The 25,148-nt window shown below is 40.5% G+C and overlaps 4 protein-coding genes and 3 long non-coding RNA genes across 22 annotated transcripts; 3 read left to right on the top strand and 4 right to left on the bottom strand.

Moving 5' to 3' along the window:
• Nucleotides 1–689: 689 nt before the first annotated feature.
• Nucleotides 690–1,646, bottom strand: LOC123474354. The gene is made up of 2 exons (XR_006649039.1): nucleotides 1,504–1,646; nucleotides 690–1,435 (listed from the first exon to the last, which is right to left on the bottom strand). It is a non-coding gene; the product is annotated as an uncharacterized LOC123474354 (long non-coding RNA).
• A 372-nt stretch (nucleotides 1,647–2,018) lies between these two features.
• On the top strand, nucleotides 2,019–4,858 carry LOC116928031 (acyl-CoA-binding domain-containing protein 5). Of its 3 annotated transcripts, none has more exons than XM_032935085.2 (5): nucleotides 2,019–2,225; nucleotides 2,531–2,724; nucleotides 2,800–3,007; nucleotides 3,393–3,622; nucleotides 3,705–4,858. In XM_032935085.2, exons 1-5 carry the CDS (start codon nucleotides 2,165–2,167, stop codon nucleotides 4,062–4,064), a joined length of 1,053 nt encoding a protein of 350 aa, XP_032790976.1. In that variant the 5' UTR covers nucleotides 2,019–2,164; the 3' UTR covers nucleotides 4,065–4,858. The 3 variants fall into 3 exon arrangements, with proteins under 3 accessions (XP_032790976.1, XP_032790977.1, XP_032790978.1); XM_032935086.2 differs by having other exon boundaries at nucleotides 3,396–3,622; XM_032935087.2 differs by having other exon boundaries at nucleotides 2,207–2,340.
• Nucleotides 4,859–5,085: 227 nt separating this feature from the next.
• LOC116928023 (glutamate decarboxylase) lies at nucleotides 5,086–14,249 on the bottom strand. 2 transcript variants are annotated; one of them, XM_032935075.2, is made up of 8 exons: nucleotides 14,110–14,249; nucleotides 12,158–12,394; nucleotides 7,846–8,043; nucleotides 7,658–7,776; nucleotides 7,193–7,588; nucleotides 6,976–7,125; nucleotides 6,684–6,881; nucleotides 5,086–6,613 (listed from the first exon to the last, which is right to left on the bottom strand). In XM_032935075.2, exons 1-8 carry the CDS (start codon nucleotides 14,177–14,179, stop codon nucleotides 6,440–6,442), a joined length of 1,542 nt encoding a protein of 513 aa, XP_032790966.2. In that variant the 5' UTR covers nucleotides 14,180–14,249; the 3' UTR covers nucleotides 5,086–6,439. The 2 variants fall into 2 exon arrangements, with proteins under 2 accessions (XP_032790966.2, XP_032790965.2); XM_032935074.2 differs by having other exon boundaries at nucleotides 6,976–7,128.
• On the top strand, nucleotides 7,040–14,206 carry LOC123474353. Its single transcript, XR_006649038.1, has 11 exons — nucleotides 7,040–7,174; nucleotides 7,257–7,596; nucleotides 7,666–8,080; nucleotides 8,146–8,304; nucleotides 9,056–9,260; nucleotides 9,333–10,436; nucleotides 10,565–10,834; nucleotides 10,940–11,030; nucleotides 11,092–11,166; nucleotides 12,175–12,405; nucleotides 14,086–14,206. It is a non-coding gene; the product is annotated as an uncharacterized LOC123474353 (long non-coding RNA).
• A 1,106-nt stretch (nucleotides 14,250–15,355) lies between the features above and the next one.
• LOC116927588 lies at nucleotides 15,356–15,874 on the bottom strand (the record flags this gene model as incomplete). The annotated part of the gene is made up of 2 exons (XM_032934618.2): nucleotides 15,356–15,694; nucleotides 15,781–15,874. Coding segments are annotated over 2 exons (219 nt in total), but the record flags the coding sequence as incomplete, so codon positions are not given.
• Nucleotides 15,875–17,549: 1,675 nt separating this feature from the next.
• On the bottom strand, nucleotides 17,550–18,743 carry LOC116928033 (myosin-2 essential light chain). The gene is made up of 5 exons (XM_032935089.2): nucleotides 18,610–18,743; nucleotides 18,495–18,522; nucleotides 18,214–18,354; nucleotides 17,993–18,157; nucleotides 17,550–17,932 (listed from the first exon to the last, which is right to left on the bottom strand). The coding sequence occupies exons 1-5, from the start codon at nucleotides 18,610–18,612 to the stop codon at nucleotides 17,826–17,828; spliced, it is 444 nt and encodes a 147-aa protein (XP_032790980.1). The 5' UTR covers nucleotides 18,613–18,743; the 3' UTR covers nucleotides 17,550–17,825.
• A 105-nt stretch (nucleotides 18,744–18,848) lies between these two features.
• On the top strand, nucleotides 18,849–25,096 carry LOC116928036. 13 transcript variants are annotated; one of them, XR_006649029.1, is made up of 16 exons: nucleotides 18,849–18,998; nucleotides 19,110–19,283; nucleotides 19,358–19,568; nucleotides 19,644–19,781; nucleotides 19,870–20,668; nucleotides 20,732–21,778; nucleotides 22,572–22,693; nucleotides 22,760–22,909; nucleotides 22,968–23,090; nucleotides 23,150–23,221; nucleotides 23,288–23,375; nucleotides 23,428–23,508; nucleotides 23,788–23,826; nucleotides 23,915–24,031; nucleotides 24,108–24,189; nucleotides 24,285–25,096. It is a non-coding gene; the product is annotated as an uncharacterized LOC116928036 (long non-coding RNA). The 13 variants fall into 13 exon arrangements; XR_006649035.1 differs by having other exon boundaries at nucleotides 18,857–19,283; nucleotides 19,870–20,433; nucleotides 20,489–20,668; XR_006649032.1 differs by adding an exon at nucleotides 23,621–23,728 and having other exon boundaries at nucleotides 18,859–19,283.
• The last annotated feature ends 52 nt before the right edge of the window (nucleotides 25,097–25,148 follow it).

Raw genomic sequence — 25,148 nt, forward strand, 5'->3', positions numbered from 1 at the left:
GCAAAACAGCCAACAGGTTTCACGTAGACCTAGAGACTAGAGAGGGTACCTGTTTTCAAGATACCTCTGGGCGTTGGTAAGCCGACAACGTGCTGCTGCGACAACGGGAAAGTGAAAGTTTCGAAGTCGGCCAGACGAAAACAGTAAAAACCATTTTGTTTGTTTCTTTTTTTTCTTTCTATTCTTTAATGGGCAGAGTGAGAGAGAATAATTAAAGTTCTAATCTTAAAAACTAGCTGGAAACGGCAATCACATTCAAATATTACAATCAATCATTGATGCCCTTGTTCTTTTAACTTTTACTATATATGTTGTTGGTATTCCTTGAAGGCACAGAGTAATAGCTTTTACATGATTATTTACCAAGAATTAATCAAGTGTGTTTAACATTCTCAAATCTCACAATTTTTAAATTAGAAAATTTCTTGTTAAAAGAGAAACTTGATTTTTGATTTCGGTTAAAACTTGATCTTCAATACCCCAAATCTAAGTTGTGAGTTTGCCAAGAACACATTCTTATGGTTAACTTTAGGGTGCATAGCTGCTAAATTTAATAATAAAAGAAAGCTGTCGATCCGGTTTGACGTCTCAGATTTCAGATATTCCATAATCGTTCAATCCGTGCACAATAAAAATGTTGCAGAGAAAACTGTGCAATTACGTGCAAAGAATGCCAAACAACTGATGTATTGCAATTGCAGGTAACGGATGTCTCTGGGAAATCTATGCTCTAATTATTATTTTTTTTTTCGTTTGCACTTACGGACAAGTTATTAAATAGTCCGTAAAATTGTGTCATCTTTCGTGTTACAATTTCATCTTGGATTAGTCACCCACCTGTGTAGTGGGTTAAAGTAAATTTGGTCCCATTTTTATTTTGCCATATGACGCAGTGTTACCTACATCATGCGTCTGTGTTGACCACAGCACCTTAAAGGAGAAAAAAAAAAAAACAGCCGGAGATCCGGAATCCTTCACCTCGTTCCGGGTGTTGTTTGACGTCACAACAAAAACGAAGAAAAAAAAAAATTAAAAATAAGCCAAAGGAATTCTTGTTCGACTACATGCGACACTAAGACTGGTGATATGTGCTGGTAAGAATATTTGTATTGCTTAATGGAAAAGATATAGCTATTAATTTTCAAGGTGAAGAACCATGTCCACATGGGATGTATTTTCTCCAATAATTCCAGGTAATCTTTTCGACCCTGAGAATGCCCCTTTGTTATAGTAAATGCAAGTTACTGTCAATACCTTTCCTATAAGTAGTTTGTCTTAACATTTCTGGCTGTAATTCTTTTAGGTTTGTTTTGTTTTTCACAGAAGGTTTACGTGCAAATACACCTGGGTATCGTCATATCCTTGAATGCACCGTCGGGCCGTCTTTATCCGTTTCATTGTCGAAGAAAATGGTTGCGTATCCCAAAAATGGGGACTGTTGATTGCAGTTGTATGAGTCAGGTCTAAAGGGGGTACATCCATATATACAGTTTTTTGTTTTACCTTTTGGTTCATTCATTCATATAGGGCATGGCGTGATGTAGAGAGAGAGCAGAAATAAAGAATCCGATTGGAAGAAAGAAAAAGAAGAACGCCAATAAGAAATTACTAGGCTAATGGTATTCAGCCACGGTCATGACCTGGTTTCTTCTCTGGGTCCGTCTCGAGTCGAGCCGTCGTCGTATTACCAAAAAAATTCCACGTCTGGGCTCTGGGGTTTCTGTAGTAAAACATAATGACGGCGCTTTGTCGATGATGCCCGCTAGAAACGTGTGTGTTTGCGGATGAAAGAAAGACTTTATCACAAAATTGCTAGAGTAATGTGATACAACGTATAAAACGTTGGCCGATTTCACTTGAGGAATTGAGGTTTTGCTAGGGAAAACAAGAAACAACACATTCGAGTTTTGCTTGGTTTCTACTACAACCACCAGGTTCGCTGTTATTTGGACTTTGAGTTACAGCCGCACGGGTCTAAGCTCGGCGAAACAGTGTAAACTCATCTTGTGTCAATCCACTCAACCTGTATGCCATGTTGAGTACCATTGGAAACGGACACTTCTCTTTTTTTCTCCTCTTGTAGAGTTTCCCGCTGTGAGTGGAGTTATTAAGTTTCATTTATTGCGATTGATTCTCGCGCAGTTTAACCCTAACCTACCGAGAAATGTCTACAGAAGATGCGTTTCGAGCTGCTGTCAACATCATTCGTAGCATGCCAAAAGATGGTAGGTTTATTGAATTCTGTTTGTGTTTGTTATTGAATGACTGACGGTGGTTTTCTACGGCGCTGACCACCGCAAATTCCGTCGGCATAAAAATGAGGTCAAAATTAGCCTCCAGGTAAGAACCACCAGATGCAAGCCTAATAGCTCCAATCTAAATAGTTTCTTCAAAGTTTATGACATTCAACTCATGCAGAGCCATTCCTTTGCTAGTAGTAATCAATATGTTGTTTCACTGATAAGATGTAATCTAAATATCCACAATCTGAGACTTGAAAGTAAACAGGACATTTATGTATGTTTTGCAGGGCCCTTTCAACCTTCGCCTGACTTGATGCTTCGCTTCTATGGATTATACAAACAAGCCACCGAAGGGAAAAACAACCAGCCAAAGCCATCCTTCTGGGCAGTAATAACGAAAGCTAAATGGGACGCTTGGAAATGCCTTGGAAATATGCCAAAGGAGGAAGCCATGAAAAAATATGTGGACGAGCTCAAACAGGTATTTTTGCATCATATAGCAAATTTCTTTATTGAGCTGGTAAAAAACATGTGCATTCTATTTTCTCTTTGGTAGATCATTGAAACCATGTCATACTCTGATAGTGTGGCTAATTTTATGCATGTTCTGGGCCCTTTCTACGAGGCAGTTTACGACGGACAAGAGCCCGAGAATCTGCGCCGAAACCCGTCTCCCCAGTTGTCGGAAGGGATGGACAAGGACCAACAAGAAGACGAAAGTGGCTACAGTAGTAGCATTAACGGTACCGGAGCGGAAGAAACAGGTAAAAAATCTATGTTACACTAATAGTTAACGTACACAAGGCAGAAAGGCCAGACGTCTAAAGAGGCACATTTTAAAAAGTAGGCGTAGCTTGAAAGGTAGGTTAAAGAAATAGATATGTTTAGAGAAGAAAAAAAATGCGTTGACCTTGAGTGAGCAGCAGGTAAGTCTTCGTCTTAACTGATGGGGTTGGTTCTCTTGATGTGTGGGAGGAGCTTATAGCCTGTACATAGAGTCGATCTGGAAGAGAGATCTGTTCAGTTGCTCACCGGACATAAGGTGGTCTTTGGATTCTAATTTTTTGTTGTTTCTCTTTTTATTTTCTGTGTGTGCGTGAACGTGGTATTGGATTGTGGCGATCGTGTTTGTCCACGTTTCACATCAAGTAGAAAGCGCTGATCTGGAAACCGAGAACAACAACAAACCGGTGGTCGTCGAAGAAGAAGACGAATCGGTAGAGGAGGAGGGAGAACCAGTTCTTGTTACCACCCTATCACCTGCCACAAGTTCGGCTTCGCTGTACGCCTCTGAAAAGTTTTATAGTGATGCCGAGAGTGACGACGAGTACAAGGATCCCCTGCCAGACTTCTATCCGCAATCCAAATCACTCCATTCGGTAAGTTTTACGCTCTGTGTTTGCCTAATTTTTTTGTGTTATTTTCTTCAGTTGGAATTACATTTTTTACTTCTTGTGACAGGCCATGAGTAAGTCATCCAGCGCTGATTCGGGTGAGCAGTTACACGTAACAATGGCTATTCAACGGCTTCAGGCCGATTTGCAGTCCATCAACAGCCGATTGGAGGCGTTGGAATTACACCGGAAGGAGGTGACATTGATGGACAATGGAAGACAAGCCACTACGAAACACAGCACGGTCGAACAGGTGGGCTCGTTCGCCGTCACCTACGGTTCCATTCCCTCGGTCAACCAGCTGTCTCTGCCTTCTTGGTTTCCGTTCAAAAACGTGAATGTGGCAACCATCGCCGTCATCCTTGGTTGGCCTCTACTCGCTCAATACCTCTTTGCCCGATTACATCATCGTCATTCGGCCGTTTAAAAACAACGGAATAGTAAAGGGAACGGCATCTGACACAAAAAAAAATCAACACCACGACGACAACTACATCTTATGCATTATTCTTAATACGTCTTCTAAGCCTTTTTTTTTTTACATTAAAAAACACGAAATCTTATTCCAGATTTTCGTCCGTTTTCCACAAAATGGTGCTTCAGTTTTAGTCGGGGAATTTTTTCATTTAAAAAGAAACGGAAAAAGAAAGAATTTATTGACATTTATATACATACATATTTGATATATTTTTTTCCATGACCTTTCTTGATTGCGGATATTAAATCCCCTCGTTCCCATTGGCATCAATGCCTCTTCTCCCATTTTCACAATTTTATTTCATCCGCAATACTCGTGAGCGCCTTATCGTTGATGGTCAATTACTGCTGGTTGTGTGTGTGTGTGTCTCGATTAACGTGATGTGTTTTTTTCCTCCATATTTTTAATTCTAAAAAGTACTGCACATTTGGAATTTGTGAGAAACAGCCTCATATGCTTCTTTGTCCACCTTTTTCTTCCTTATATTTCTTGGGGAGAACAAAACAAAGACTTTTCCAGTCTTTTCCGAGATATTTCTGTGCGGCAAGCGAAAAGATTTAGATTGATTGAAACTGTTTTCCACAAAACGAGGGGTGGGTTCTTTGAATTTTCTTTCTTCTATCAGGGAAAAAAAAAAGTTTCATTCTCTTTTTTTAAATAGAAGAAGAAACATACAGTTGTAAAGGAGTTGCAATTCAACTGGGTAACTATACATAAATACACGACAGTTGTTATTATTAAAATCGTTAGTTTCTCTGGTTCACTTCTCTTATTGTTTCTAAGGTATGCTGTTGTCCTCAAGCTATTTTAACATGAGTTCTATCGTTTATGGTACGATTTTTCCTCTGTGTGTGTGTGTGTGTTGTGTGAATGTCTTGTGTTAGTTCTGGTATCAGCGGGCAGATTGCGCTGCAGTGGCGGTAAAATATCTTGAAGTTTCCTAGCACGAGTAAAGTCAACGTAAACAAAATTGCTTCCTGTTGAGTATATTTAGTCGTTTGTATATAGTTCTAATCTCTTCTATGGAACGGCCTTTTTAGAAGTCTTATTGCTGCTCACACGTTACGGCGATGTGTTAACGACAGTAAAATTACAATGAAACAAAAAATTAACACGCCAACGACGGGCCGGATTGGCACAGAAAATACGTATTGGGTTGATGCTGGGGAATATATAATTGGGATTATATAGTAAAGTTCACGTATACAACGCAGAGTATATTATTACTAGCTAGCAAGATAAAAAAAAATAGACACAGAGAGACAGGACAAAACGTCAATGAAAACAGTAGAACAAACCACATATCTGGATGCTGATATGGGAGTGAAATATACTGCAGTTTTGGAAGACTTTGGTTTTGCTGTCCACGTGCTACGTAAGACGATCGACGCACGAGTCTCGTTGTCAACATTCCCGACGATACAATAAATCACACGGCAGGTAAAAGAAACACAAAAGAACGCAAAATACATGGCGAACACAGCTGAGCGAGAAAAACCGAGAACTTCAGACAATTCAACTAGTGCAATTGTTGTGTGATATGTTGTGCACTTTCTTGGTTATTATGATGTGTAATTTTTAACAAAACCTAACAGCCTATACGAGTAGATAACATCATAATGATTAATATAAAAACAAAATTAAATTAGGAATTGTACAACAAGTAGTTAGCGCCACTACTGGTATGCAATGGCAATAATCATCTTTGAATGAACTCTGAACGAAAACGTGGTTTTGCAACTGAAAACAAGTAAGTAACAAATAAAAATAGGAAATAATCGACCTCCGTATGTAGTAAGTTAAATTTTTGTTTTATGCATCGACTGTGCCTTAAATTTAACTGTGACCATGAAACGTGACGAGAACGAGGTCAAATCCACTTTCTCGAATGAAAGGGATCCCAGAGTACCAACGGAGAAGGAATTCTAGCAAGACACGCAACACATATATACATATAGATTATCCTATTATACGTGATGGCAAGGTCAGATGGAACGACTAGTTTCGGAACACCTTGACCTTTGCACGAGTGCTTGTGCTGGACAGTAACAAGGAGTGGAAATGGCAGAGAGATGAGATAATCTCTCACAGGAAATGTGCAGTGCAGGTGCAGAGTTGTGTGTGAGTGCTAAATTGTGAATTGGAGGTGCAGTGCAAGATTACTAAGAGATAATCAAATAGAGCAATGCCTGACAAGAAAAACAGCTGTGTTAACATAGACAGTAAGTAACGTGGAGAATGCATGCAAGTAGTGTGTGCAGTAATGACCACATCAAACATTTAAGACCGTGCAGCTACTTGTGGTAATGAAAAGATGTTGTTTTTTAAAGGTCATGACCCAGACGATCCATTTCGTCCACCAAGAAGTCCACATCCTCCTCAGTGACAGCTTGGTTTGATATGATGCATCTGAAGAAATTAGGCAGCTTGCCTTGTGGTTGGTATCCTACCATGAGAGTGCCTGTTGACATCATTCTTCCCTTGAGAATTGGTGTAATCTGTTTGTCAAGGTAAATACTTGGTTTATTAAATTCTCCGATTTAAAGTGTTGATATTTCATTTTTATACCTGTCCAAGGAGACGATCACGTTCTGGACCGGGAGCCATAGTGCGGAAGCGAGTCGGCACGTACCAGAAGCAAACGTTGGTGCATTCCGGCTCGGCAACAATCAACTGGAAGCGTTCGGGTCTCTTCAAAAGTCCTTCGACTAGATATTGAGTTAGCTGTACGAATCGTTCCATTTGCTTGGCAAATCCTTCCGTTCCCTGCCATGCCGGAATGAAACGAAAACAATGCCAAATGTTTAGTTTTGCGCGCCATTTGTCAGCGCCACTTATCGGCCAGGTATGTAAAACGAACCTTGGCTCTCCAGAGCAACCAGAATTTGAAAATATCATTATGACGGCCGCATTGAATAACTTTGTCACCAGTATCGTAGGTGACGTCGTAATGTTTGTCTTGCTGGAACAAGTAATCTGCACACATCCTGTTGCAGTGATACAATAAACTCTGCTAAACGAAAGAGTTATTTAATTAAAATAAATGAAATCTAGAAAAGGTAAGAATTGATTTTTACATTTTGTTTGAAATGAACTGTTGAGCATTGAAGTAAAACGTTCATCATCTTGTGCGGATTCCAGGTGACGGAATCGGCTCGTTGGATGCCTTCGAATTTGTAGCGGAATTTCTCAGACATGAGTAGACCCCCGCCCCAGGCAGCATCAATGTGCAACCAGAGGTGATGCTTGTCGCAAATGTCGGCAATAGGATTAATGGGATCGAACGCCCCGAACACGGTGGTACCGGCCGTGGCCGTCACCATGAACGGGATCTTACCATCGCTGATGCTCTTGAGGACTAGACGTTCCAGCTCAGCCGGAATCATTTGACCCTTTTCATTGCATGGGACGCTAATGCAATTATCTGTGCCCAGTCCGGAAGCAGCGGCCGCACTCATCATCGAAAAGTGGCTCTAATAATGTAATTCAAAATTTCTTTTGAAACTATTGGTTAGTAAAATGTTTCATTTGCTTTAACTGACGTGTTCAGAAGTGAACATGACGAGGGGACCGGGCAAGGATTGCAATCCTTCGCTTTTGACACGTGGATATTTACGGTAACGGGCAGCCAGGACGGCGTACAAGTTAGATACAGTTCCACCTGCGCGTTCAAATTCATTTCTTGAGATCGTTTCAGATAAGAATTTTTATGATTTGATTTATGAATTACCAGGGGCAAGGATGGAATCTCCTCCCTTGTAGCCAATAATTTCTCTCATCTTCTTGAGAGTCATGTGCTCCATGAGGATAAAAACGGGTGAAATCTCGTAGGTGAACATATTGGTGTTGGCTGTCGCAGTCAACCACTCGCCCGCCATTGAAATGACATCAACTCCATTGGACAGCTGGTTGAAGAAACGAGGATGACCTATTGGCATTTTGAAAAATCGCCCCCAAACAAAAAGGTGATGTCATCAAAGATGTTTTCTGGAAATTCTAACTTAAATTTTAAATGTATACATAAATCTAGGAGCTGTCGGATCACAATTCCCTTCTGGCGGAATGAAAAAAAAAAATCCCTTCCAAGAAAAGCAGATAACACGCCAATGTTTATAGATGCGGATGAGACCTGTCATCAACATGTTCCCAAGAGAATTCGCTACCACACCCTATTTACCATACCATTTGGGTGAGGCATTATTTTATTTCTTTTTTTCACTTTCTTCTTTATCTATTTTTTTTTCTGCCGAAGGGAAGGGGAAAGCTTTTTAGAGAGAGAGAGAAAAAAAAAGAAGTCGTGGTGGTAGATGTGTCGTCGTCAGACATTTTTTTTTAAGGGGGGTACTTGAAGGGCTTGGCAAACGCGGGAATAAGGCGGGAAAAGGTCCCTCATAAGATGTGGGGATAGGTCGAATGTCATCGGCACGCGCTCATCCACACCCTGGCCATATCATTGCACAAAAGAATATATATTTGAGAGAGGGCTGGCTCCTACCTCATAATTCATCGAGAAATGTGTCGGCCGCAGTATGCGTGTTTGGCCCAGCAAATATCTTTTAGAGGGTCTCTGCCCACGAGCCGTAGCATTTAACATTTTTATATTTCCGTCTTTGAGCCAGGAAAGAAACCGCAGACTCTCCCCCACTTCAACATCGAGCTGGCAGAGAGAAGTATCGTTCGGGAATAATGGACGAAATGAGCGCCCGCGTCATTTATCACGCACTAATAAAAGGAATGTGTCAACTCCAGAAAATTGAGATACTTTTACGTATCGGGTTTCGTTTGTAGGGGGAAGGTAATCGTTTGCGAAAATGAAAAGGTTAGGTTTTCGGGGTTTAGTCAAATAGAATTGATATCAAACGTATCTTTTGATGTTTTCTGTCCATCGTTTAATGGGAATCGAGCGGGCGAAGGAAATCTAATTTTATTTTGATGTGTAGGGCTCTGGCTTTCATCGTCTTCACAAAACACATTGATAGACGCTCAGCAGGACGAGTCGCAGCGATATTGGTTCTCTAAACTGGCGCAATTGGTCATCTCGCCGACCCGTTATGGCAATCTGTTACCCCTCCGCCTTCATCTCTCTGCGGATTGCTGGAGCGAAACGATCGACCCATTAACATCCTGCCAGACTCTTACGCAAAAGTAATAACAAACTACGTACAACAATAACGTAGGTCTCCTTCTTTCTGTAAAAGACCATTTTTTTTTCTCTAGATTTGATTTGTTGACCTCCAGTCGAAACTTTTGTCTAAAAGTCCTTGGACGGCACAGGGAAGAAAAGAAAGAAAACTTTTGGCTTAAATTTTTTTTTTTTCTTTTGGTGCTTTTGTTTGCGTGTTGTTTTGTGATGGGCTTTTGACATTCTGTCTCCCATTCTCCGTGTATTAATGATTTCTATATAGATAGGTACAAGGGGGTGGAGAGTGAGACTGCTGTATTGCCATTGTGTTGGCGCCTGCCCTCACCCCAAATCCGAGAGGGTGTGTGGGGAGATCAATCTCCCGATTTGTGATCCCCCTCTCTATACTCTCTCACTTTACTTGTAATAATAATAATACTCTCCTCTTTTTTTCTTTCTCTTTTTCATGTATGGTGAAGGAAATCCATTGGACTTGTTTTCTCTTTGATCGAAGGATCTTGTAGGAGGGAAAAAGAGAGGCTCAACCTACTGACATCTCCCTCTCCATTTTTTTTTTTTTAGTATAACTTTCAATAATGTGTCGAGCTGTCGCTCACGTTCTTTTTTTCTATTCAACACTTAAAAGAAAAAAAAAGGCACATAAGGCGTGAACAGTCTTTACTACTCCTACCCTCTTATTCCGGGAGCAATCCGCGTGAGACGGTACGCAGCTGTTGGTGCTGGAGGGGGTGACAGACGGACCCGCGATCCGTCTTGAAAAAACTACCACGTCAAGCGGAAGACAAAGGAAATGGATCAAATCGTTTTGACGCGCAAAGGATCGCGAGAAATCTATCAGTTGATTTTGTTCGTCGTGTAAGGCATCATAAGATTTTTGATCTCAATGTTTTCCCGTTTTAAATAGTTGCCCGCCTTTGAAAGGGAATCGATCCGCAAATGTTGGCGTGCGTTTCTTTTCCCCGTCAGAACTGCATCGAGTTGAGGAGATGAGAAAACAAGGAGCCAATCGAACGAATAACAGCTGCCTCCTACCCTGTTCGGCCCAGTAAAGGCGGAGTAGGAAGACGATGAGACCGCCGAACGCAACTTTTCCATCAAAAACGCGCACCCATCGAGGCTCGGAATATTATTCACACATATCAAAGTGGATGGGGGATAAAAAAAGAAAAAAAAGGAAAGTAAGAAAAATTGCATTGGAGTGTGCTGTAGGCGCTATATTAAAATGCTACCATATGGTGCCTTTCCCGAAGCGATCCTTCATTACTCGAAAATAATTTTAAAAACTGATTTTCCATACGATTTTCAGATTTGGGGAGTTGAACCATCTGTAAAATAGGGGGATCCATTGGCCATCAAGTCAAACATCCATTCACCCAAGTATTTATGGAGGATGACAGCGATAAGAAGGTGCAGGGGAATATCCTGAAACATCCACTTCATTTCCTCTCGGAGACTTGTTTGGTCCCCCCCTCCCTTTACCGACTGACACGCCATTTCCATCGACCCGAATGGAACAAGGAGAAATGTGTGGACTTCCGTTTGACATTTTGGGTTAAAACATCAACCACAAATCCACGTACGTTTGCTATCAATATTATTTCATCCGCCGCAGTGGCTCCACTTCTCATTGACGTCCTATCAGGGCAGTCCTCTGTTACCATTTGTTTTTCTTTTACATTAGGTTCGTCTTTCTCGCGTAGCCTCTCCCCAAAAACGAATCTCCTTTTATTTGGCTGTGTCTTAGCTTGTTTGAGTTGCGGCTAATTGGATGGGTATATCACTAGTTTTTGTCGTAATCTATAGCTATTCATTCATTTCAATCTTGTTTTTTAGCTCCTGGATTTAGTGAGACTGCAAAGAGAGGCTTTACTGCTGATGGACACTTCTAGACCCGTCGGGTGTCTAGAAGTAGGACAAATAACAATCTAGCGCGTAATGAGAGAAAAGAAAAGTAAACACCAGAAAGAGTAGGGGGGGGGGGGAGAAGGGTGTTAAGGAAAGGCTTATTTATAAAGAATGCCACCCCTTAGCCAAAGTAATAGTAGCCTTTCCCCCCATCCCTTCGTCTTCCATTTTTATTCCATTACGGATCGACATACTCGCAAAGGCATCCCTTGATCCAGATATAGTACAGCGTATTCCTTGTTTTCTCATCCAGCGGAATGAATAAGGCTCATTGATCTCGTCCAAAAGTCTCTCCTTTTCTTTATCCTATTCTGGGTGTCATTAACTATTCGTTGTGCCGTTCTTTCTACGAGGATCGATGGAATTCGTCGAGATTTAGCTGCCGTGATTTGCCTGATTCAAACAATAAGGTTGACGTCAAAATTTACTAGCTGGATCAAGTTGTGCTTGCACTACTCGCAAAATGGAGCAAAACAGAAGAGACGTTTTCATTTTCACCCATTGATGCGAAACATAAAGAAGACACATTGAAATCCTCCTGATCCCCGAACGCGTCCCTTCTCCTACTCCCGGAAGGCTTTCATTCCGGCCCTCCTCTGAAATGTCTTTTCTATTCAACCAATCCATGTGTTGTCTCTATACCGAGAGTCATTTCTATATATTTGAGGGAGCCATCATCATTTCTTGTTTAAAAAGGGCAAACGGCAGAGAAACAAAAGAATTTAGAACAGTCATGCGAGCAAAGAGGGATTGAAGACACAACGAATGGAAATATGTCTAACTTGACTTGTACGTTACTTGACGTTTTCTATGCCAAACTTTTCACTGAAAGGATCGGCGGTGGCCCGAGCGGAATTAATCCCTAAACGTATTATTTCAATGCAACTAAAAATCCGTACCATGTCGTTACATGCATTTGAATGAAATCGAATTTTCGTGCCGTTTAAATTGGTTTAAATGAAATTAGATTATTATTATTTTTTTTCAATCTGACCTGTTTTCACTTGGTAGGTGAGAGTGTCACGACAATCGGCCAGCAGCTGGTCGATGTTTTTCGGCTGATTGGGCAACGACAAGTCGATGATCTCCAACAGTTGCTCGGGATGGTGAAAATCGAGGATTTTGCTGGAACGATCGAACGTCTTGTGCAGGAAATCCATCAAGATCTCCGTCATCCGGTTGAGGAATTCCCTCGTCTCCGGTTCGCTATCCCCAGCCAAAGGTAGCAGATCTGCGTTGGAGGTAAATAGTGACTTCATTTTCAAACCTCTAAACAAGTTATCGTTTAAGCAAGTAGATGGCCGTGCCAGGAGAAAATGAAATTTCCTGTTTTTCTTACGTCAATCTATAAATATCCCCCTCCCCATTTATTTGGTATATATTTTTCTCTCTTTGCGGCTGGTGGTGTGATTTGAGATTGATTGAAATGATATCAAACACTATTAGTGCCCTTTCTTCCTCCCCTGTCGGGACTCTCTGCCCTGTTTCTTCATCGATAGAAGCAGCCCATTCAATTCGGATGTGTCGCCATTCTTTCTCGCTCTTCAGGTTTGTTATCGTTGGTGAGGGTAGTGATTTTAAACGTATAGCGCGCGCTCCAAATTCAGGCTCGTCCAATATGCGATTTTATTTTTTAAACGCATCCAATTTAATCCTCGCTGTCTTATTGATTCCGGACGGATGCCTACCATCAATCATTTAGAAAACAACGGGTGGCATCTTAGAAAATAGAAATCGCGGCTGTGGTGGTGGTGGTGGGGGGAGGAAAAGGCAAACAGAACAAGAGGCAATTTGAATAATAATTTGGGTCGAGTTGAACAGACAACACGGAATGGCAACGAATATTGTCGGCCATATGCTTATTTACCAGTGTAAAGAGAAAGCCCTTCTGGTTAGTGACGATACCGAAAGCTGTTGTTGTCAACACGCACAAAAACGAGGCGGGTTTTCGGCATACATTAAATGGGGGGAGGATGACAGACAGCCTGCGCCCGTGATTTATTTTAACATATCTACGTCATTTTTTCTAAAAGATCTGTTGTGTCTGCGATGAAATTCGATTTTTTCGACGAATATTTAGAAGAAGAAAAGAGCTAATCGATTGTTGCGAGATGTAACTATGCAATACCTACGGTCCCTTTTCCTCGGCGCCATTCCTCTTCCCGTTGACTCGTGGCCCAAATTGACTAAATAGATGTTCAACATCGAGGAAAGGAATGCCAATATATGTTGAGGGCCAAAACATTTCACAATGCAACTTACAAGAAAACATCTCCTCCACCCCCCCCCCCACCCCACTCCCATAAAGCGCTCCTTTCCAAATCGACATAACAATAGTAATACACGTATACTATATACGTCTGCCGGATGGATGGATGTGCACATCTATATCTGCTGGCTGTTATACTCGCGTTTGTGTAGTAGCAACCCCTGCTGCTGGATGCATTGTGTCAGTCATATCGCCCTCAAAACGAGAGGATACACGGGGGCAGGGAAATTGAGATCATGGGCGGAGGGGGGGGGGGGGTTGAAAGGCCGGCTTCGCATGCGAGCACCAGCTTGTGCATTCTTCACTTTAATTAAACGAAAACTACAAAGAGGCAAATAATCAATGGTTCGGCGTTTCGTTCTCTCTTTACTCCCCCCCTCATACCCTCGAATTTTTTTTATTTTTTTCATTTCGTTTTGTTATGGGGGGGGGGGCCGAAATTGTAATATGCGTCCAACAATTTTACAACAATAACAAAATGCAAAGATTTAGTATTACCCCTTTAGCTGGAATTATTGTAAACGAAAATGTTAGACCCCCATTGTTACGAAGCTCAAGCATAGAAACATATTGGGACCATTTGGAACGATTTAACAGAACATCATCTTCTACTGATGTAGTTTAAAATCAAAATTTTTGTTTCTTTTAAATAGAAAAATGAATAAAAAAAAACTCACCGGAATAGTAGAGAGAGCCAATGTCTTTGGCCAAACGATGCGAATTTCCCTGTTCATCCTGGACGGACATTTTGCAATTGAAATTCGCTGCTGGAAGGTGTTAAGTGTTTTCGTTATCAGTTTAGCCTTTAATAATAAAAACCAACTTCTATTGCAGTGATTTTTATATTTCGCTATGCGACGGAAGCTTTGGCCCGACCGATGGATCCGTAGCTTTTGCCTTTGCCCTTTTATACCCATTTACCCAGCCCCTTGGTTTCTTCCGTCCCGCTGGATGCTGTTGGATGCTGCTAGATGTGTTGGAGATTGCTGCGCATGTTGAACTTTTAAGAGGGTAGGAGGAGTTTCCGCTCGTCGTCTCCACCAGTCACGACGTTCACATCCAGCCGACATCCCCTCCTCCACCATCAAGAAAGGAGAAGAGATCACGGACGTGTAGAGGTACCCTTTCTTGGCACGGACCAATCCTTTTTTTTTTTTCTTTTTAAAGAGACACAAACAGTAAGATTTGTGTCTTGTTTTGTTTTTTTCTATTATTGGGAATTGTTTCTTTATTTGCCATACGGATATTAATGTTTTATGGCTTTGATGCAACCGATTCCACCTTGTCCGCGTGACCAATAGATAATAGTTTCTAGTCGTGTAAATAGTAGAAGCCTATAGGTGATTAAATGGTCGCCCATAAATCGCGGTATATTTTCATCTTGCTAAATCTCGTGTTGAGGAAACCTTCGTATCCATTGTGGGAGTTTATGGTGTATGGTGTTCGAATTCATGTGTTAGAGAAAGGGGGAGGGACTAGGGAATAGGAAAGAGGCGAAGCTAACATGCGTGAAACAGCTGGGCACCATCACAGGATCATCGCTCAGCCCGTTCTCCCACATCAAACGCATCGCAATATACTCTGTAAAGTCTTCTCGTAGTATTTGATAGATTTATAGAAAAACCATATTTCGAGGGGTGGGGGGTGTGGGATGGGATGTAGACATGCAAGCCATTGTCAGGGAAGAAGGGGGAGGACGATTGCAGCGCAGATTCCACACGATCTAATTAATTCTCTATCGTGCATATCCTGTAATTACTGCAGCAGCTACGATTCAAATTGAACCTGCAAAGTTTTCATTTGTCTGCAAACTAAAGCAGAAGACTCAATTTTTACCTTTCATTTGGTTCTTAAAATTAGTTTCCCCGTACAAAACTTTCGATTGCCTTCATCCAAAAATCTCTTTTAATTATTTGAATTATGAATGCTTGAATCGATGTATTGCTGCTAATATGTCTACATTTAAGGTCATTCGTCGACGTACAGAACCATCGTCCCATTTCTTCTCGTCGATAGCGAATCGATCACACTCTTGGAAGTTAACTGCAAACTAAGTTTCAACTGAAACGTCCATTTTATTCTTTCTTCTTTCTTTTTTTAATATGTAAAAATAATGGAGGCTGTTTCGTTGAAAATGTCACTGGTGTCGGATTGGAACTAACTCGCAATTGCATAAAACTCCACCGTCGCCCGTCTTGCAGAGATCGAGGCACACTTGGGCCCAGTCACGAGTCGTTGAAGTTGTAAAGTCAGCACGAGGTACTGGTCCATCTTGAATTCCATCCAATGAGAAGATCCAATAAGAATTTGATGACTTTACCGGTGAGTGAATGTTTTAAGTTATTTACCTAAAGAACGGGCGGCGATCGAATTAGCGTGCACGGACATCAATGTGATGACCATCAAAATGGCGACGATGCAATTCACGTTAATTTTCATTTTCACGAATTAATTTGCATGAATCAATTGAACGAATGAATCTTCCTGACTAGGATTTGATGACACTGCGTTTAAGGTCGAAATAATTAGCTATACAACACCCAGGGAAACTGTTATTGATTGCCATTAGAGGATGAACTTACCTAGTGTATTTAAGTGTTGGGTGGGACGGCTATTGCGTTCTGTTTGGAAGCGAATCAACAATTGAATTACAGTTGATCGAGAAAGTGCTCCTTTATGGGCCCAGCCGTGACTTGGGTCATAAAAAGCTAACCGATCACTTGAACCTTGTTTTCTTATCGAGTTCAGAAACATATGCGCGTCACACCGTTACAAAGCTTTTTCTAGTTTACCAGCGATTATGCGACGGTTTTATAGCGATAATCTCTTCTTCTGTAACCCTTGATAAGAGCTTCATTGTTTGTTCATTTCCGTTCTAGAGCCGAATTATTAACAAACAAAAATACTCTTATAGTGTGTGTTCACACGTGTGTTGCACTACGCATTCAAAACTCTGTTCAAATACGAGATACCCGTTCGTGAGCTACGCGTCGATGATCCTGCCAGATAGGCCTACACTCACTAAGTGTTTTGACTGTTAAGTAGATAAGTGAAGATGCCGCCGCGACGTCTGAGCCTTTGATCCGAAATAACGCATTTTCAATAGCAAAGTCTAACAGGAGAGTTTTTTCAAATAAGCATTTAAAAATATAGACATTCGCTCGAGAAGGACTTTGTTGTTGTCATCATAAAACGCTGATAAACATCGATCAATGATCGATCGCCAACTTTTAGTGCTCGTATGAAAATTTTTGTTTAAATGGGGGTGGATATTGATTGATTGTAGAGCACAAGTGAGCTGAATAAGCAGCTAATTGGATAACACTTGGCAGCTGTTCTACGCAGGCAAAATGTTTGGCTTGTCGATTACTATTGGCGACCTCGAATGTTTCAGCATTTTGTTTATTCGCCAAAAGTTGTTCAAAAACAGACTGGGATGACATTTATTCTACCCAGCATGTGCTGGCAATCCTCCTTTATTTATTTTATTTTATTTATTTTATTTTTTACTTTATTGTTTGTAAACGTATAGCGTCGCGTCGAGTCCATATCAGCATTGTTGATCCGGCCATCAATCGTTTATTTTGTTTTTCCAGTGTCGTAAAGAGGCAGCAGCAGACACAAAGTCGTTGTGTATGTGCGTACAAGTGCCAAAGCCAAAAAAACAAGTTGCGCTATTTCTGTTTTGCCACTCAGGTTTTTTTCTATATTCGACCCTCGAGTGTTTGAAATGTTCCATCATTCATTTTCTTTCCAGTCTGTTTTTGGAACTCTTCCACGGCGTAAGCTTCTAATTTTGACTTTGGCACACACGATGAAGCGTCTCTTCCTTCCTTCCGCTTCAGTTGCGTCATCAATGAAATTAATTGAAGAAGTAAATTCGTCATTGTTAAATGCCAACAATCGTTTCATATCGAAAACCGTTTCCCGTCCTTATAGTGCTGCCACCTTGTGGGTTATGTTACCAACTCGGAATGACAAAAAAAATAAAATTCAAAACTATGGGGCATCGTCTATCCTCAAAATGGAATGGCCGAAGTCTGAAGAGCGTCTTGTTACTGTTTGACAGGATGTGTGAGCGTTTTTCAATCAAAATGAAATAGATCAGGATAACTAGTTCAGGAAGCGCAAAGTGTATTGTGGAATGTGCGGTAATATTATGATGAAAAAGGCACTGCAATACACACCAGACAGACAAGGTCTAAAAACAGATGCGAAGAGGAAAGTAAGGATAATTAATGTTATTGTAACAGAACGTAAGTATACCAAAAGGAGAATGTTTTTGTTCGTTTTATATCTTTTGGATTTTTTATTTTACCAGAAATTGGGTGAATTTATTAAATTGAGGACTGGGGTAATATGAAAATATGAAATAAGTCGTATAATCTCCGATCTAACCGCTCATTACGGCACGAACGAACTCTTCGTAGTTGACGTTGCCTTGCGAATCTTCATGACCATTCAAAAGTTCCCCAACTTCATCATCAGCCAATTTCTCACCTACAAAATTAAACACATTATAATTTTCCCACACACATTCTAGTTACTAGAAGGACATACCCAATGTTGTAAGAAGATGCCTGAGTTCTGCAGATGAAATATAACCATTGCCATCCTTATCAAAATGCCTCAAGCCTTCAATAAAATCTTCTGCTGTATCTGCTGAACGATTTTTGGAGATGGCTTGAAGGATTGGCAAGAACACCTCAAAATTAACACGTGCCTCTAACAAGACACTTTCATTAGTTAACTAAGGATAAAAGTACATTACAATCAAATACCTGGACGGTGGTTGTGGGTCAATTTCTTTACATCTGACTCTGTTGGGTTTTGCCCCAAAGCACGTAAGATGTCACCAATTTGAGATACTTGGACACAACCATCCCCCTTTTGGTCAAAAAGTTGAAATGCTTCTTGAAAGTCTATGAATATAAAAATTGAAAAATTAGTATGCATGGTATTGGAACACTGAATGAAATCCAGGCCAGTCATGTCAAAGGTCTGCACCAACTTTCATTACCATATAAGGTAAGAAAATAGCCACTTTAAAAAGCATTCTTACCAGCAAGTTGATCTTCACTATATCCAGCCTTTGAAAAACAAGTAAATAGAGAAACGTTAGCTGATCCTTTTCGAAAAATAAATGACAGTTCCAACTGTGATTAGAAGAAAATTACCATATTTCGAAGTAAACTTGCACGGGACTTCTCTCAGACAGTTGCACACCCAAACCAACCAAACGAACGCACAAGCAAAGTGTGTTGAAATTTTGGTAAGTGACGTCAAAACTCCCGACGACCGCGCCATCTAAGAGTCGTTTATCATGTCGCTCACCGGATTTCAAATGTAAATTTGACGTCGAAGTATTAAACCAATGGCCGCTAGGGGCGCTGCAAGAATATTTTTAAAAATTCTAACTTGTCGGTCAGTAGTTAATTTTCTGTGTTATTGAACGTTTCGATATCATTGATTTTCTAATAATTCTACCAATAAAGTAAGAGAAGGAACGATGAATTGAAGGGCAAGTATCAATATGATGATGGTGTAATCCGATTTGCATGCCTAGGTCAGTAATTTATCCTTGGTGTTCCATACTATTTGGTTGAATGATCCCCCATTTTCTTCTCCTTTTATGAGTATTAATTAATGTTTTTTTTTTGTTCCATTTTCAAATGAGCAAATGTGGAACTGTTTCTTAAAAGGATTTGAAAAAGCCAACAAATATTTCAAATGTGAATCAACCAAATTATCCATTAACTATTGGTTTTTCATTAACTATTAGTTAACAGAGTAAATGTTATCGATCAATGTTTACAGAGCCAATGATGAGATTGGCCACAATACTAAAAAAGTTGGTAACATAAATTTCATGGATTTGATTACAATAGGAAAACTACTTCATTTTTTAAAATGTCATTCCCACAGTGTACTGTATTAAAGCCCTGGATGTGTTCCGATTCCTGTTGGTGTTAAGGCCCAAGTGCTCAGAAAGAGCGCAAATTGTGGTTCATCTTAAAAGAATTAAAGTGGCCAAGGGCCAAGCAAATCCACAAGGCAAAGATGTCAGACAATGTTTTCATATCTTTAAATGCAAGGATTTTAAAGTTCACTAGAGATAACCTACTTCTCAGACATGGTATCAACCTTCTCTTTTTTTTGCATGTATTCTATTTTCTAATATGTAATGTCATCATATATGAACATATTTCAGGTACTTTGATGCCGGATTTAATTGAGTCCGCGTCGCATATGGCTTATCCGCGCGCTGATGCCATAAAGCCACATCATAATGATTCCGAAATGGTTCGTCAGTTGCGCCTTCACGGTCGTGTAGTAGAACCTCTTAAAGGTATTTGCATTAACGTGTTTTCTTCGTTATGGTATTCCAGCAAGATCTTTACTCTTTTCGCAATGCTTCCCAACTGACTTCCATAAAGATGAAGTAAGAGCCTTAGGTCGAGAGCTAGGTCAGCTCGCAGAATTACTTTAACGTCATACGTTTCCTGGTCCCGGTTTGTCGATTCGAATCATTCGCGCCGAAGAACCGTTCATGAAAGCTGATTTCGGTGAGACGCAATTGCTAATTCGTTTGATGGTCGATTATGCCAACATAGCAACCAAGGAACATGCCTTGCTCATTCTGAAATCGCGACGTCGGAAGAAAGAGCGTCTTCTTCTGGAACAACTGTTCAGTCACAACCAGTATGTTTCTACGCTCCTACCTATTCGCACTGTCGGTGTTCAGGTAAAGAGCTTCGCAAGTTACCCGTTTTGTTGGCGGATTTATAAAGATTCCTTCAGATCTTCCTTGCTGGGAGGTTGCCGAACTTGTAGCTTTTGCGTAGCACTGAGCTCTGATTAGACACAACCAAACTGGAATGATTTAGCTACCTACGCCTGCTTAATATCGTGTGTGTGCCATCATTTCGACCGTGTTTGCTACATATTCGGAAAGGCTGTGTGTGAATCGGTGACAGACTTTACACCTACCTACTTAACGAGTAACATTTTGGCGACTTTAAGGGAAGCAAATTATTTGGCAAAAAAATATCACAGGATTCGGGTTGCTATAAGAAGCTAGCCCAGATGCCAATCGTCTTGATCCCTCTTCACTTTGATCGCGATTCGAGTTAACGCATTTCATCATACCAGCGATCGGTCGTTTTTCGGACATTCTTTTCACAGTATTTTATGACTGAACTTCCTGCAATTCCTGGTACCCATTAGCCCCAAGAGGTACGTAAAAAGTGGTACATTTATTTAACTGATGTTGCTGTAAACATGGATACCGCTTATCAGGTTGTAGACGAGATGGTTGAAGCCATCTTAACTGTTCCAGGAGTTTCCACGGTCTTGTATAACCTGACGGTGAAACCACCTGCGACAACCGAGTGGGAAGGATTTAATTTACGAACGTTGTTTAGGGAAATGATCTCCGCACTCTTTATAGGACACGGATGCAGAGTTGTATCATTGACCAGATTTAGATGGGAAATATTATGAACAGTGGATTCAGTATAGACTTTTGAAATTGAAAAATGAATCAGGCTTGTCGTTTCGTAAAATCTCTTAAACTGGCTTTTTAAGAGGAGTTCACGTGATGATTGTTGACTATTCCCTAAATATACATGCACACTTGTTGGAAATAATAGATGCATTTGTTTTTCGTTGAACTAGGTTGGGTTGTTGTTCCTCTCCCTTGTAAAACTACCCTTTTTCGCCCAATTGTTAATCGAAATGTTTTGGGAACGTTCGGATGTCGCCCAAAAGCAAGCGGAAGGCCTTTCGAGACGTTATACCATTTCCTAAAATTGAACATTCAGAAAATGTGGTATATATTCGCAAATTGTTAAGATATATTTAGAGTGGTACCATAAAGTATGACTGTAAGAAAGGGTACTTAGGCTTCTAAAAATGAAGAAAAGCTCTTGATGTCTTAAGTAATTGGAAAAGGTACTGCAAAGAGAAGCGTCACATGACGGTTATAAGGATGGACTTTCGTTGGCTTTGCCCAATGAATCTGTGCCTGGAACTGGCAATGGCGCCCAATCTTTATTCGTAAAACTCAAGAGGTGTTCTTCGCTTTTCAGGGGGATTGATTGATTGGTTAAAATATGGATACCAAGAATACCAAAAGATGGGTAAGTGGATGGTTATAAAAGTGGAAAACTGTAATTCCTCATGGTTCTGTCGTTCACGCATGCGCGCCAGTTCGTGAGCAGACGAACCATTGAAAGAGCATTACGCAGTCTAGCTGGATCCAGCCAGATACTAGTAGAACCCGAAACATTGTTTTGACAAGTACTGCCATATTTCGATTACAGGTTTTCACTAAATACCAAGTCAGTAAGAAATCGTGTTAAATGTGTGATTTTTCGATTTAAGTCTATTTAGGTGTCAGAACTGAAATTGCACTTTTATGACTTTTAAAACACCCCATAACTTTTATTTAAAATGATTTACGTTTACAACAATCAAAATCCTATTAACCATTTAAAGGAGAACAAAGCTCATTTTTTAGATTTCCAAAATTTCAATTTCCGGTTTTACTTCTGGTTTTTTAATGCCAAATAACTTCTTATTTGCTGGTCTGTCTGAAAAAAGATACACATTTTCGTGATTCTCGTCAAATTTGGGGTCGACTCCATGGGTCAGCTCAAAATACCCGAAAATCGCAAAAAATCGCAAATTTTCCTGAACTATTGAAAAATCGCAATTTTGGTCAAATCCGAATTTTAGCTAAAAACACGTCATTCCAACCCTAAATTTGATAAGGATCACGAAAATCTTACTCGTTTTATTATGGGATCACTATTTTTTGAAATATTGGCTACTTCCGGTTACTTCCGAAAATTTTTTGTGACAATCTATAAAAAGTAAAAAATTAGTTGTATTGTTCTAACAATTTCAAATACTTTTCTCGCATGCGTTAGGGTGTGGTAGCTATTATCCCATGTTTTACTACGACAGTTTTACCTAAAAATGTTTAGCTTTTCGAACTGCAAATAGCAGTTTATATTCTATGATGTTATGCCTGAAATTGGAATTCAACTGTCAGAGATTAACAAAATTTAAGCACTTAAAAGCAAGTATCATACTTATTTCAACATTCAAAGTAAAATATAATTTTTGGTTCTAGGCCCAAATTCTAGATGGCGATGATGTGCGTCTAAGATGAAGATTACGAGTGACAAGTTAAATAGGTGTTTGTTACGTTACCCTGTTTTGTGTTTTAAAGGATTTGTCGTCAACAAAATTACGGTATGTTGTTATCTATTCAGTATTGCTATCGTTGGGTATGTATTGAAAAGAAAACCCTTGAAATAGATTGCTTTTTGTGTGTGTTGGTGTTTCGCCTTGTCAGCTATGCCAGCTACTGAACCAGCAGCCTGCATTCCTGTTATCAATGTATCACAAGGGATCCTGACAATTTAAGAAAGCCACTATTCCTTACAGGAAGATCACCATTCAGTGCAAGTACTGTTAATGGACCTCAAGCCTTTTGCTTAAGCTTAGTGATGTGTTCTCTTGTCAGTCAACCACAGAGTCTTCATCTACTTTTTTTGCTAACCATCAGCCCTCAGCATCCCAGGTATCATGATTTCCAAGCTTCTCTGATTAGCTAACCATCATCCATACACTTCAGCTATTCAGTGGGGTATTTCATAACATTACTTTCTTCCACTACACACATCTGTAACAATTTTCTCTACACAGGCTTATTTTCCTCTTTTCTTAGTCTGCCGAATGCCAACATGGAATAAGGTTCATCTTCATTGCCTTACCATGGTATTTTTATTTTGTGGATTATCTTGATTTCTAATTTTTTCCATATAAATCTTTGTTGTATAAAAGGAAAATTGTCATTGTTAATCCTGCTGTTCTTCTCACTGTTACTTGGCCAGCAAACATGGATAGGCTTTAACGCCATCTCCATTTTTTGGTATTTTAAGTTTCCACATTATGTTGTGTTGTAACATAACATTCTGTTATAGGACTGCAAATCTTCATCTTCTTTCGGTACAACACTGCCGCTTCGACAATGTCGGTAGTTTCACCCCCAGTGGACCACATGCGTAAGTTAAGATGTCTTTTTCATCGTATTATCAGACAAATGCCATTTACCTCCCAAAATCGCTTACTTCTTTTTTTTTTTTTTTTTTGATTCCTTGATGTGTGTATTGGAAGGCGCACTTTTATTTTTTTTAAACAGCCAGCCTGTTAACTGTTAAGCAAGCTACCCAACCATATAGATGTGGGCAACCCACATGCTTCACTTTCCATCATGCACAGAGAGTGAATTCATATTCTGCTACTAGTGATCCTTAATAGCATGATTCTTATTTATTATTCAGTTCATGGAAATAAAAGCACAAGAGATGCTGACAGTAGAGGTAAGCCAACAACAACTCAAATTGTGTAGACTAGACTGCCATCGCCTAATTGTGTCACAGCTTATTGGCTCATGGTCTTGTGTTACAGTAGGGTGATGCACCTCATCCAACAAGTGCAGGATATTCATCTCTAGTGTCAACAATTGACCATCACCTTATCAGTAGCTTTCTTCTCATGCCAATTACCCAGCTAGCATGCATTGGCGTAAGCACCATCATCTCATTTGGTATTTTATGTTTTTCTGTTGTGTTTAATTCTATTGTGATGTAATTTGTGATAGAACTGGAAGTTTTAATATTTCTTCTCTTCAAAATTGCCGTCTCGACCAATTGCTTCAATTTCGCGCTCAGTTGACCACAAGCGTAAGTTTTAATTGGTTCCTTTGCATTGGTTATATCGGAAACATGTCATTCCTTATCTAAAAAGGCTATGTTTTTTACTCATTTCATCCATTTAGAACTACCCTATCTTCTTCTTCACTCCGGGAATAATGAACCATCTGGACAGTGGACTGCTGTCTTCTTCCTTCGCCTCATCGTCTTCGCCGCCTAGCTGTCTTCGTCTTCGCCGCCTCGCTGTCTTCGTCTTCGCCGCCTCGCTGTCTTCGTCTTCGCCACCTCGCTGTCTTCGTCTTCGCCGCCTCGCTGTCTTCGTCTTCGCCTTCACCTCATCGCTGTCTTCGTCTACGCCTTTGAGGCATCACCATCCTCGAGCCATCTATCCTAAATAAAAAACGGGTGCAGTTCAGCAGCAAGCCCAAGGCGATGGAGGAGATTCAACGAGGAACGTCGTGCTGTGGTATTGTTTTGTTTTGTTTTGTGTTGTCATGTGTATAGAACTAGTTAACCCGTTGGCTGCCACCCCGTTTGAGTCCCATTTTTTTTCTAGCTTGTAGGGACCGGGCGCTGTTCTGCCCCATGGCCGTGGGTGGAACAGTCGCCGCGCCTAAAGGCTTTGTGCCTTTAGGCGCCGTAGGCAATGCACCAGTAGGGACTCTCTTTGTCGGTGCGGTGATAGATTCCTGGGGTGTGCATTCCCGGAATGGAATCTATTACCGTGTCAGCCCGGACTTGTCTTCGGACAAGTCCCCCTTTGTTCGTGGATCCATCTGACGCGAAGCGTAGCAAATGTAGTGAAGCAATCTACGGGTTGCATGGCCTGGCAGCCAACGGGTTAACTTAGTTAAGTGTGTATGTATGTTTGTATGTATGTCAATGTATTTTATATTTATGTGATATGTGTTGTATAAAACAGTGGTGGAATTGTGGGATGGAGGAGGGTCAATACAATTATTTATATAGATTATTTACTTTCTGTATTT

Source organism: Daphnia magna, linkage group LG7 (genome assembly GCF_020631705.1).
Source record: "Daphnia magna isolate NIES linkage group LG7, ASM2063170v1.1, whole genome shotgun sequence".
Taxonomy (NCBI): domain Eukaryota; kingdom Metazoa; phylum Arthropoda; class Branchiopoda; order Diplostraca; family Daphniidae; genus Daphnia; species Daphnia magna.